Below are 13924 nucleotides of genomic sequence, written 5' to 3' on the forward strand. Positions count from 1 at the left end.
AACGTTTATCGTGAGTAATTTAGTAAATTCACCGGAGGTTTGCGGGGGGTATGCTAGTTCTGAACGTCACATGCTAATGTAAAAAAGCTGGTTTTTGATATAAATATGAACTTGATTGAACAAAACATGCATGCATTGTATAACATAATGTCCTAGGGTTGTCATCTGATGAAGATCATCAAAGGTTAGTGCTGCATTTAGCTGTGGTTTTGTTTTTTGTGACATTATATGCTAGCTTGAAAAATGGGTAGTCTGATTATTTCTGGCTGGGTACTCTGCTGACATAATCTAATGTTTTGCTTTCGCTGTAAAGCCTTTTTGAAATCGGACAGTGTGGTTAGATTAACGAGAGTCTTGTCTTTAAAATGCTGTAAAATAGTCATATGTTTGAAAAATGGAAGTTTTCGGATTTTAGAGGAATTTGTATTTCGATCCACGCCCATCATTGGATATTGGAGCAGGTGTGGCAGATCATCTTGGCAAAGAAGAAATGCTCACTGACAGGGATGTAAACAAATTTGTGCACAAAATATGAGAGAAATAAGCTTTTTGTGAGTATGGAATATTTCTGGGATATTTTGGGATTTCAGCTCATGAAACATGGGACCAACACTTTACATGTTCCATTTATATTTTTCTTCAGTATACTTGGACATAGAAAACTGATACTTTATACTGGTTGTTGGGGTGGGATTGGCGAAGGGTGTGTGTGTGTGTGTGTGTGTGTGGGGGGGGGGGGGGGGGTCCACAGGTGGCTATTGACCATTTTATTGAATTCCTCATATCTTACTCAAATGGTAGGAAGAAGTTTGGTCCAAATCAGATGTTGGTTATTAGATTTATTGAATATTATGTGAATACTATAAGTTAAAAAGGTCAATTTGGGTGCAATCAATTTCTCACCTCAATTAAAATGTCAACAAAACAATGGTCGCAGGAATTCTTATGTTTCTAACTACAGAAATTATTTCAGAACAATCTGTGATGGTAGGTGTCATCTGTGGTAGGTGTCATCCTTGACACCTACCTTCACAATCTGAGATGGTAGGTGTCAAGGCTTTCCACTAGATGTTGGAACATTGCTTTCTTTCAGCCACAAGAGCATTAGTGAGGTCGGGCACTGATGTTGGGCGATTAGGCCTAGCTCGCAGTCGGCATTCCAATTCATCCCAAAGGTGTTCGAAGGGGTTGAGGGCAGGGCTCTGTGCAGGCCAGTCAAGTTCCTCCACACCGATCTCAGAAAACCATTTCTGTATGGATCTCACTTTGTGCACGGGGGGATTGTCATGCTTAAACAGGAAAGGGCCTTCCCCAAACTGTTGTCAAAAGTTGGAGGCACAGAATCGTCAAGAATGTAATTGTATGCTGTCGTGTTAAGATTTCCCTTCACTGGAACTAAGGGGCCTAGCCCAAAACATGAAAAACAGATCCAGACCCTAATTCCTTGTCCAAACTTTACATTTGGTTCTATGCAGTCGGGCAGGTAGTGTCCTCCTGGCATCCGCCAAACCCAGGTTCGTCTGTCTGAGTGAAGCATGACTCATCACTCCAGAGAACACGTTTCCACTGCTCCAGAGTCCAATGGCTGCAAGCTTTACACCACTCCAGCCGACGGTTGGAATTGCGCATGGTGAATTTAGGCTTGTGTGTGGCTGCTTGGCCATGGAAATCCATTTCATGAAGCTCCCAACGAACAGTTATTGTATTGACGTTGCTTCCAGAGGCAGTTTGGAACTCGGTAGTGAGTGTTACAACCAAGGACAGATGACTTTTACGTGCTACGCGCTTCAGCACTCTGCAGTCCTGTTCTGTGAGCTTAACAGCATTTACAGTTGACCGGGGAAGCTCTAGCAGGGCAGAAATTTGATGAAATGACTCGTATGAAAAGTGGCATCCTATGACAGTGCCACGTTGAAAGTCACTGAGCTCTTCAGTACAGGCCAATTTCATGTAATTGTCCTCTTGCTCAGTTGTGCACCGGGGCCTCCCACTCCTCTTTCAATTCTGGTTAGAGCCAGCGCTGTTCTGTGAAGGGAGTACAAGATCTTGCTTTTCTTGGCAATTTCTCACATGGAATAGCCTTCATTTCTCAGAACAAGAATAGACTGAGGAGTTTCAGAAGAACGTTCTTTGTTTCTGGCCATTTTGAGCCTGTAATCGAACCCACAAATGCTGATGCTCCAGATACTCAACTACTCTAAAGAAGGCCTGTTGTATTGCTTCTTCAATCAGGACAACATTTTTCAGCTGTGCTAACGTAATTGCAAAAGGGGTTTATAATGATCAATTAGCCTATTAAAAATAATAAACTGGGATTAGCTAACACAACGCGCCATTGGAACATAGGAGTGATGGTTGCTGATAATGGGCCTCTGTACGTCTATGTAGATATTCCATTAAAAATCTGTTGTTTCCAGCTATAATAGTAATTTACAACATTAACAATGTCTACACTGTATTTCTGATCAATTTGATGTTATTTTAATGGACAAAAAAAATGTGTTTTCCTTTCAAAAACAAAGACATGCCCTAAGTGACCCCAAACTTTTGAACGGTAGTGTATATCATATAGCCTACTGGTCTGAGATTATTTTGTTTGAGGTTTGTACATTTGTTAATATGGCGTCACTCAACATTCCATTTTTCTTGGTCACCCTTACAGTAAGTTAAGCTGCATCTCACTAGCATTTACTACCTGTTCCTGGACTGAAACCCAGAAGTCTATCGCTGAGGGACACACTTCTGGAAAGACACCTGTATGCAGGAGTCAGGACATTAAAATGCAGCCTTGCCGTTGCAGTAACAGCATGGATAAATGAGGATGAGAATGATAAACATGGTGCCTGTGAAAGACTTGATCTGATTGAACCTGAGACTCAGAGACTAAATGGGATCTGACAGCTAGGTGCAGGAGCCTATGTACTAGAGACCGATAAAACACCCAGTCTGGATGTTATATGGATGAACACCCCGTCTGGACAGACCTCCCAGACAGAATAGCCTATTTCAAACTGCAGACAGAAAAATTCTAATGATCAGACAGAATGGGATACACCAGAACAGCCTGTCTACTAGGACCAGATAAAACAGTGTGGGAGAAAGTATGAAGACTGACATCCACAGAAGCCATGTGACATTATTTATAACCTCTCATTAAGGCCCTTATTTTGAGCTGAAACCAGTCATGGAACATCTGCCTTATTAGATTCACCAGCCTTCAGATTCAGACAAACACTGAGGGCTCACTGAGCATAACGAACAAAGCCATATTCATAGATACGAAACACTGCGCTATTCGACTCCAGCATCCCAGAATAGTTGGCAGGCTGACTAAAAAGGCTTTAGTTCTGATGTCACCATTGAGAGAGGCAATGATAGAAAGACCGAGAGGGATAGAGCGAGACAGGGAAAGACAGAGAGCCCACCATACACCCATGGGAGGACAAGACGAGGCAAAGAGAAACAAAGACAAAGAAACAACTATTTCAACAGACAACTTCTGATCAATAGAAGAAGCTCCACGGACAGCCAGCTAGATCTACACTATGCCACATGTCACCGATGCTGAGATCGACAGGCATGTATTGTAGATACACTGAACACACATGTAGACTGCAGAAGCCAACTTGCCTTTTCCCGGCAGTGGGTCCATTCTAAATATAGGACGTGGCCGTTGTGGTGGGAGCGTTACAACTGACTAGCTGTGATCGGGGACCAGCTTCAGGACTGCAGCGCTGCAATATTCATGAAGCCTGTGGACCTCAGGGACATCATGGTAGGGAAAAAAGGAGTACAAAGTGTGGAAAAAAAGGGACGTGGTACATGGAAATCTGGGAACTTGGTTCATGGAAAACCAGGCATTTACCACACGGAAAAGGAGACACTTTTTGTGAGGGAAAGAAAGCGGCAGGCCCACACTCCAGGGAGAGTGAGTTGTGTGAGGGCTACAAAGTAGACATGGGCCTAGCTGGCAGGGCAGAGGACTGCAGAGGCTATAGTGGAGGCCAATGTTGGCAGACATGCTAACTGCCAGCCTAGACCTCCCTCTACAGATCCCATGAACATGAATGCCAAATCCGAAAGTACAGGAAGACATCAAACACAGCACATTCATTCGAGAGAAGAGTAAATTAGGTGTGAAAGGTGTGTGTGTGCTGTGTCTCAAACACAGGAGGCTGCTGAGGGGAGAACGGCTCATAATAATGGACGGAACAGAGCAAACGGAATCGTATCAAACACTTGGAAACCATGCATTTGATAGCATTCAACTTTATTCCGCACCAATCATTACCCCGGGCCCCTTCTCCCCAATGAAGATGCCACCAACCTCCTGTGGTCTCAAAGGTTTCTGTGGTCTAAACCCACAGGTTCATTAGCTGGGCTATGAGCGCATGTCACCTTAAAAGGCCATATGCATTTCTGGGTAACAATTACATAATTTCTTGGTAACAATTAAGAACCTTGCTGTGATTGTTTTAAATCAACAAAAATAGCTTCTTAGCAAAGAGAAATTTCTCAAACAAAATTTTTGCTTGGACTGTCGGAGTGGTCTGAGTGGGAAGAGGAAACCCATTAGTTATTGGCAGAGAGGTTTGGGACTCGATCATTGGTCGATCAATTAATGTACCGCCTGGTAATGGCTCCATCCCACCAAAACAGGCTGAAATTTCATGCAGTCTTTTCAAAACAGCTCTTACACTAAAAGGGCATTATCATAATTTTCACAATATTATTCCAACCTCAGTGTAGAAATATACCGGACAGTTTATTAGGTACACCACCTCATTCACAATAAGGGACCGCTCCTACAGACAGGGAGTCAAGTGGCCTTGGCTTGCTATACAAAGCAGACCGGAATCGAGGCCGTCAGTAACTGATCGATTGAACGTTGGGCAATGGGCAAAACAAGTGACTTTAGATACTGAGTATGGTATGATTGTTGGTGCCAGATTAAGTATGCCAGAAACGGCTGCCCTCCTGGGCTTTTCACGCACCACAATGTTTAGGGTTTACAGAGAACGGTGCGACAAACAAAAAAACATCCAGTCAGCGGCAGTCCTGTGGGCGAAAACAGCTCGTTGATAGAGGTCGAACAGGTCAACATAACGGCGTAGTACAATAGTGGTACATAGAACAGCATCTCAGAACGCACACCTCGTTGATCCTTGTCACGGATAGGCTATTGCAGCAGACAACCAGACCAGGTTCCACTACTATCAGCTAAAAACAAGAAGAAGCGGCTCCAGCGGACACATGATAACCAACACTGGACAGTTGAGGAGTGGAAAAACATCACCTGGAACATGACAATGAGTTCAGTTTATTTGAGGTACCTGCACAGACTTCAACTCTATAGAGCATCTATGGGATGAGATGGAACGGGCTGTTGTTTCACAGCATCAATGTACCGTCGTCCAATCTACAGCAACTGCGTGATGCCATTGCGTCAGCAGGGACCAACATCCCTGTGGAACGTTTCTGACACCTTGAAGAATGCCCAGAAGAATTCAGGCCGTTCTGGAGGCAAAGGGGGTCCGACCCAGTACTGGATGGGTGTACCTAATAAACTGTGTATATAAAACAGGACAATCACGTTTTTGACTGCACTGGGACTTTAAGCTACAGCTCAGACTTCCTGATCCACACCCATCACACCAGGTTTACATCCTAAAGCCAGAGGGACAAGCACCCCTCTGTTGAAGGCAGAGTGAGAACACAACATTTAGTCTGTAATCAAAGACGTAGCTATGTGGCAAACATAGGCCTAATCTTTCTGCCCAGCAGAGGCCTGCTACCACTTGTCCCTGGCAGATGAGTCACTTGAAAACGCAAGACACATGTAGGGCCTATAGGTTACACAAGCCTTTGTAGACAGTGAGCCTTCCCATTGACAGGCTAACTTAACCCTACTGTTGGCTGGATAGACGTGGAGTAGAAGGCCTAGGATAATCCTTGGATTAAAATCCACTTCCCTCCCTCCCTCTCTAGCTCTCTCCCTCTCGTAGATGTCTGGCCCGCCACTGGTGAAGCCTTTTCAGTGATGACTCAAGGTATGACGGTTCATAACATGGTGCTTTGTGTGGGAGGCTCGACGCCACGAGCACCGCCATGCTGGTCACTGAACACATGGCGAACATAAAGCGTACCGAAATTAATAACGGTGAGGCATTTGGCTTACCCTCTTTTTCCTGGTCTCTCTCTACAGAATAAGTATGAATATTGCCATTCAAAATGTGGAACTGCACTGAGCTGAAAATCTAGATCTACATCCATATTTGTGGCTGAGAGCTTTTAATAAACTGTCTCAGTAAGTATGAAGGTTTACGTTATTGTATCTCTTGTGATTGTGGGGGACCATTGGACCGAGAGCCATGATGCCCAGCGTCTGTGAGCTCATTCCGTACAGGGTTCAAATCCAGGCTGCAAGTTTGGCTCCCGCCGTTCGGCCCGCCTCCGCACCGGGAAAACTGGGTCACTGAACTTTCCCCCTATCCCCCTCGCTGCTACGGAGCCAGGCCAGAGAAACAGGAACCAACCACGCAACAGTCAGTCATCGGACCACAAATGTGTATGAGTCAAACAAACATAACCTGAATGGAAGTAAATAGAAAGCACCCAACCATTGCACTTTTAAACTTAATGAATCACAATTGCACTTAAAAAGCCATATCCCCGGCCTGGCACCACCACATCTTAAACACCTATATATAGGCCTCCTTGCCCTAGACCCTGAAAAAGAACAGGTGATCTGAGTGAGAAGGGCCTGTAAAGTGCTCCACCTGTCCTCCCAGCAACACACACCCCACAGAGAACACTTAAGGGCTGGAGACAAATGCTATCTGACAAGCAAGACAAGAACATGCAGATGCTAGCTTGGTCTCAGTGTGTGCAGCAGGTGGGGAGTGTGCAAAAGACTTGTTTCCAGTTTCTCTCCTCCTAATGCATGTTTAGGCTTAATACCTAGATCCTAAAAACGTGCAGATAGACCTATGGAATCACCTACTGGATGGCCAGAAGAATAAGCAGAGCGTCAAGCTAAGACTGAGGATATATTAAAGCATGGACAGTGCACTGGCAACTTAGGACAAAACATGAACACATCCAATCTGACATCTCAGTGGTCAGCACATGGACAGCATTCAATAGACTCTCTGACAGCACTTCACTCCGTGATGAATGGCCTAACCAAAACACCCTCTTCCCAGTCTTGTACTGGGCTGTGAAGTTTCTTATCCCACACTTCACAAGTGGACGCTACGTTAGAACACTGTGTGAATAGAGGCACACGCTCCGAAAAGAAGGAAATGCTAAACTCCTGAGGAACCCAAAGAAAACAATCCCCTACTGTGTGTCTCACCTTCTAATCCCGTCATTCACATACAGCAGGCCTATTAACCTGCTTAGAACAAACTAAAATGGTCTACACTGCCAACCTTATAATGCTCTGCTCCCAATCCAACCCCCCCCCCCCAAAAAAAAACGGAACTTTTGACCTCCTAAACAGAAACAGTAAGCATGGAACCAGGGCAGTAGAACACAGCAGTCCAGCATGATCTTACCACCTCGTTATTCAAATATATGAATGCTGTTATGGGGGGGGGGGGGAGGTTAAACACTCATTAATGCATGTTTTATAACATGTTAACGAATGGAATTGACAGTGAGGTGACATTTTGAAAGAGGAGCACGGCTATCTGACCAACACAGCTAACAAGACAACACTGTAGCCCACAACAAACACATTCTTATTGGGACGGGAGGCAGATCTCACCACCCCGTCGTAGCTCCTGATTCTCTCCCCATCGTCCACACCTAGTACTGCTCTAAATCGGCAGTGGCGAACCACACTGAGGCTGTATGAGCAACTTCATTACCTTATGGGAGGAGAAATGCTTGGCTCAGCATGTTTAAGTGTGTTGTGTTTTCTTGTGGATCCAAGGTAAAACACATTAGGCTGTTAATGTACATTAGATACAAAAGGACAAGGAACATGCCTGAAGATAAGCACTAACTCAGTTTTGGCTTTTGTCCAACAGTTCTAATGAGCAGACAACTAGAAGAAAACAATCCTGGTCCAAACAGGATGGCCACTGCAGACGGTTCTGCAAGGTCTGATTGTGAACACATGCAGGTGAGGGTCTGACCAGGCCTTCTCCTCTACCTCTTCCTTTACAGGATCAGTCTTAAACAATAGATTGCACAGTCGCACACGCGCATAGGAAGTCAGGACCACTGCATTCTAGACCATGCCTGCCCAGCTGTGCCACGCACAGTTCCCATGCATTCACTATGATCAAGGGGAAAACAACTCCATTCTTAAAAGCATAGCGCGGCAAATGCCATTAAGCTAAAATGTCTTCGTCTGTTGGCTACATTTGATAGGGTCATAGTCTATGCTCTGTGGTTTCTGTAAACAAATACTTTGAAGTCTTCACATTGTGAGCCTTCTTCAAATTCCTTTTTAATCCAATAAACTGTCATCCAATACTCGAAATACTTTGACAAACCACTAGGGATGGGCAACTCCTGTCCTCAGGGGCCTGAGTAGTGTCACACCTTTTCTCCATCTCTAGCAAACACAGCTGATTAAACTAATTGCATTCTAAACTGAAGAACATGATTCGTTAGTCAGTTATGTTAGCTGGGGCAAAAGCGTGACACCAATCAGGCCCCTGAGGACTGGAGTTTCCCCATCCCTGCATCATGTCAACAAGATTGTTAATGGGCCTACTCTGGGTGAAGTGGAGATTACACTAGGTAGACAAACAGCTAAATATTCCAGTTTATTTGACTGAACCTGCATAATGAATCAGTGTTTGAAAACGTAATCTGTAATGGTTGTCACTGCCTCCCACAATATTGTGGTTCATTTATAACAAGTAGGAGTTAATGGTTTAAATCAACAAAAGGAAAGACAGTAATCTGACACCATAAACAGTATTGCAAAGTCCCAAAACATAAACTGAATCCTTGTGTTTATTAAATAAAATCCAATTTACTGTTTTTAGGGTTAAAATCGAATTAAACTTGAATATTCATAGCTTTCCCTTGTTTCCCGATTGAGCCTGTAGGCGCTGGGCCTTGTCTGTTGTGTGGAACCAGACTGAATCCTTCGGGGATATTCTACCACAACATAAAGACGACACTAACAAACAGGCACGCAACATTGTAACCAAGGCCCCCCCAGTGACCAGTGGTGGCTACGGGCTGTGTAATTGTGTTGATCAAAACAAGAGAGGAATGATCTGTTGGGCGCTATTGCGATATGGAATTCTGGCCAGGTAACGTTACCTTCCACCGCTCCAAGCAAAGCTATTCACCAGCACTTGAGCGACAGGTTTTTAGGGTCAAACCCGTAGTATGCTTTCTAGTGTGTCATTAGGTAAGATTGAATACTCTGTGTCGTAACAATGAATGTAACGTGCGTGTTGTTTTTACTGTAACAATGTATCAAAATAGCTAAGCAAGTTAGCTACTGGCTGCTATTGCTGCAGTTACCTTGTAGACATCTCCGTATGTGCCGCTTCCTATCCGCTGAATTAGCTCGAAATCCTCCTGCGGATTGCGCCTGGATAGGTCGACGCAGGAACTCATCTTTAGAACTCCAATTTATGGTTCCGAATAGTATGGTTGAACGTCACCAATACTAAAAATGGAAGAAAACAAACCTAAAAACATACAGCGTCAGAAAAGCACAGCCAGCCACTGAAACTTCAACATGGCTTCCAATGCTCAATGGGCATGCGCAAAAATGTAGCTTACATTCTCCATAAAAAAAAACAGGCTGAGCGAAAGTGTCCAGCAGCTTTACAGTGCCGTTGCAGTCTGGCAGATGGCTGACTAACAATAAAGACTGAATGAAATGGGCTATGGCCGGAAGATGGTATGGGCCCCAAACTCCTTGGCTTTTATGAAAATGTAACATTGGAGTAGGCTGGTGCTTGTGGCTTAATTATTTCTGAATGCAATTATGGAAGCGCTTTTGAGAGTGATTTCGACAGGATGTCCACAAAACTGGCTAGATTTAAAAACATTTTTTTTAAACATTTAACTTAACTGAGCCCCCATGTTCGTGTATTCAAAGGTCTTGTTCAACTGCATTATTAAGTCAATCACTACTACTATTACTCAATTGATCATAGAAAATTCTATACATTGGTTTGTGACAAGAGGGATGGGGTTAATAGTTGAAGGGGAGATGAGCAGATCATTATTGTCCTCTATAGGGGGTGTTAGTGTTAGTCCACGGCTGGGTACTTTCATTAGCCTCTTGATGGTATGTGTGTGTCACATGTTGGCTACGCAAGAAGAGCTGGGCCAACTGGTGCAACCTGTCAATCTTTCGCCACTCATCAACCCCCAGTCAAGATGTTTCAGGAGGAAGTCTCCCAAGGAAGATTGGAAGGGGAAATCAGTCAACCTTTAATGGAGGGCCGCACTGAAAATGTGTTATTTTTCCTTGCGTCAAAATGTGCAACAAAAAACAATAGTGCTGTATTTATCGTTTTTTGAATTTTTGATGCTCCCCGACTGTCTAGTGATTTATTAGTGAGCTGGAGAGTTTAGAAACTGTATGAATGTAGGTCCATTGACTGTGCACAGCACAGGAGGCTGCTGAGTAGAGGACGGCTCATAATAATGGCTGGAATGGAGTTAATGGAATGGTATTAAACACGTGGAAACCATGTGTTTGTGTTCGATACCATTCCGTTGATTCTGTTTCAGCCATTACTATGAGCCCGTCCTCCCACCGGCCACCTGTGGTGCACAGTGATTATTAGCAAGCTGGACAGTAAAGAAACTCTATGAACATAGGTCCATTATCAATTCTATACAGATTTGATTTTAGTAATTTTAAAGTATATTGACTTTGCTTCCCCTCAAAAAGTGTAAAAAAATATACAGAGTGTACACAACATTAAGAACACCTGCTCTTTCCATGACAGTTTGACCAGGTGAAAGCTATGATCCCTTGTTAAATCCACTTCAATCAGTGTAAATGGAAAAAGGGAGGAGACAGGTTAAAGAAGGATTTTCAGGCCTTGAGACATGGATTGTGTATGTGTGCCAATCAGAGGGTGAATGGGCAAGACAAAATATTTAAGTGCCTTTGAACCTAAACGTAAATCCATGACATTCAAATTAGCATGGTATGTTAGCATTTGGTATGGTTACATAAGACAGAAGGTTACTTAAGGCAAAAATGGAGGGTGGATGGGCCGGCGTATAACGCAAACGTCTAGTCACCCAAAAGGTTCAAATATCATTATGGACAACCCTCGCCATCTAGCTAGCGTTAGCCAACATTAGCCACAACAAATTGCAATTTGTAACATATCATTTTTTACATTTTAGTCATTTAGCAGATGCTCTTATCCAGAGCGACTTACAGTAGTGAATGCATACATTTCATACATTATTATTTTATTTTTTTCCATACTGGTCCCCCGTGGAAATCGAACCCACAACCCTGGTGTTGCAAACACCATGCCCTACCAACTGAGCCACACAGGAGATATCACACAAATTGTAATTCGTAACATATGAAATGGATGGACATCAACAAATGAATACATACCATACAAAACAAACAAATCCGAGACACTCCATTTAGTTTATATACAGAATAATACCAAATGCACTGAGACCAGGTTGCGGGGTATGGTAGTAGGTGCCAGGCACACCGGTTTGTGTCAAGAACTGCAGCGTTGCTGGGTTTTTCATGCTCAACAGTTTCCCATGTGTATCAAGAATGGTCCACCACCCAAAGGATATTCAGCCAACTTGACAGCGGTTGGAAGCATTGGATTCAACATGAGCCAGCATCCCTGTGGAACGCTTTCGACACCTTGTAGAGTCTATGCCCTGACGAATTGAGGTTGTTCTGAGGGCAAAAGGGGGAGGGTGTGTGCAACTCAATATTAGGAAGGTGTTCTTAATGTTGTGTGTGTGTGTGTGTGGTGTGTGTGTGTGGTGTGTGTGTGTGTGTGTGTGTGTGTGTGTGTGTGTGAAGCAACTTCAGCACAAGAACTGCTCGTCGTGAGTTTCATGAAATGGGTTTCCATAGACGAGAAGCCGCACACAAGCCTAAGATCCCCATGCTCAATGCCAAGCGTCGGCTGGAGGGGTGTAAAGCTCGCCGCCATTCGACTGGAGCAGTGGAAACGCGGAATGATGTATCACGCTTCACCATCTGGCAGTCCAATGGATGAATCTGGGTTTGGCAGGTGCCAGGAGAACGCTACCTGCCTGAATGCATAGTGCCAACTGTAAAGTATGGTGGTGGAGGAGGAATAATGGTCTGTGGCTGTTTTTCATAGTTAGGGCTAGGCCACTTAGTTCCAGTGAAGGGAAATTTTAAAGCTACAACATACCACAACATTGTAGACGGTTCTGTGTTTCCAACTTTGTGGCAACAGTTTTAAGAAGACCCTTCCCTGTTTCCCCGTGCACAAAGCGAGGTCCATACAGAAATGGCTTGTCGAGATCGGTGTGGAAGAACTTGACTGGCCTGCACAGAGCCCTGACCTTAACCGCATCGAACACATTCGGAATGAATTGGAATACCGACTGCGAGCCAGGCCTTATCTCCCAATATCAGTGCCCAACCTCACTAATGCTCTTGTGGCTGAAAGGAAGCAAGTCCCCACAGCAATGTTCCAACATCTAGTGGAAATCCTTCCCAGAAGAGTGGAGGCTATTTTGTCGCAGCAAAGAGTGGACCAACTCAATGTTCGACAAGTAGGTGTCCACATACTTTTTGTAGTGTGGTGTGTGTGTGTGTGTGTGTGTGTGTGTGTGTGTGTGTGTGTGTATATATATATATATATATATATATATATATATATATATATATATATATATATATATATATATATATATATATATATATACTGCTCAAAAAAATAAAGGGAACACTTAAACAACACAGCCTAGATATGAATGATGCTGTTTTGAAGGCAAAGGGTGGTCACACCAAATATTGATTTGATGTAGATTGTTCTTCTGTTCACTCACTTTGCATTTTGTTAATTGATAAATGTAATCTATTAACATGTCTATTTTTGAAAGCATTCTTACTTCACAGCATTTTTTCACACCTGCCTAAAACGTTTTCAAAGTACTGTAAGTCGCTCTGGATAAGAGCGTCTGCTAAATGACTAAAATGTAAATGTAAAAATGTGTGTATACAGTTGAAGTTTACATACACCTTAGCCAAATACATTTAAACTCAGTTTTTCACAATTCCTGACATTTAATCCTAGTAACAATTCCCTCTCTTACATCAGTTAGGATCACCACTTTATTTTAAGAATGTGAAATGTCAGAATAATAGTAGAGAGAATGATTTCTTTCTTTCATCACATTCCCAGTGGGTCAGAAGTTTACATACACTAAATTAGTATTTGGTAGCATTGCCTTTAAATTGTTGAACTTGGGTCAAACGTTTCGGGTAGCCTTCCACAAGCTTCCCACAATAGGTTGGGTGAATTTTGGCCCATTCCTCCTGACAGAGCTGGTGTAACTGAGTCAGGTTTGTAGGCCTCCTTGCTGGTACCCACTTTTTCATTTCTGCCAACACATTTTCTATAGGATTGAGGTCAGGGCTTTGTAACGGCCACTCCAATACCGTGACTTTGTTGTCCTTAAGCCATTTTGCCACAATTTGGAACAATGCTTGGGGTCATTGTCCATTTGGAAGACCCATTTGCAACCAAGCTTTAACTTCCTGACTGATGTCTTGAGATGTTGCTTCAATATATCCACATAATTTCCCTCCCTCATGATGCCATCTATTTTGTGAAGTGCACCAGACCCTCCTGCAGCAAAGCACCCCCACAACATGATGCTGCCACCCCGTGCTTCACGGTTGGGATGGTGTTCTTCAGCTTGCATGCCCCCTTTTCCTCCAAATATAACTATG

At 43.6% G+C, this 13924-nt stretch overlaps 1 protein-coding gene across 15 annotated transcripts in view; it reads right to left on the reverse strand.

The window, feature by feature from the left end:
• Positions 1-9751, reverse strand: part of LOC106608247 (mitogen-activated protein kinase kinase kinase kinase 3) — a 64001-nt gene extending 54250 nt beyond the window's left edge. For all 15 annotated transcript variants that reach the window (XM_014206202.3, XM_082976552.1, XM_014206195.3 and 12 more), the window contains exon 1: positions 9499-9751. In XM_014206202.3, coding sequence (XP_014061677.1) covers positions 9499-9594 — 96 coding nt within the window. In that variant the 5' untranslated portion in view covers positions 9595-9751. The remainder of the gene's footprint in view (positions 1-9498) is intronic.
• Between the last annotated feature and the right edge of the window lie 4173 nt (positions 9752-13924).

Source organism: Salmo salar, chromosome 01 (assembly GCF_965601325.2).
Source record: "Salmo salar chromosome 01, fSalSal1, whole genome shotgun sequence".
Classification (NCBI taxonomy): domain Eukaryota; kingdom Metazoa; phylum Chordata; class Actinopteri; order Salmoniformes; family Salmonidae; genus Salmo; species Salmo salar.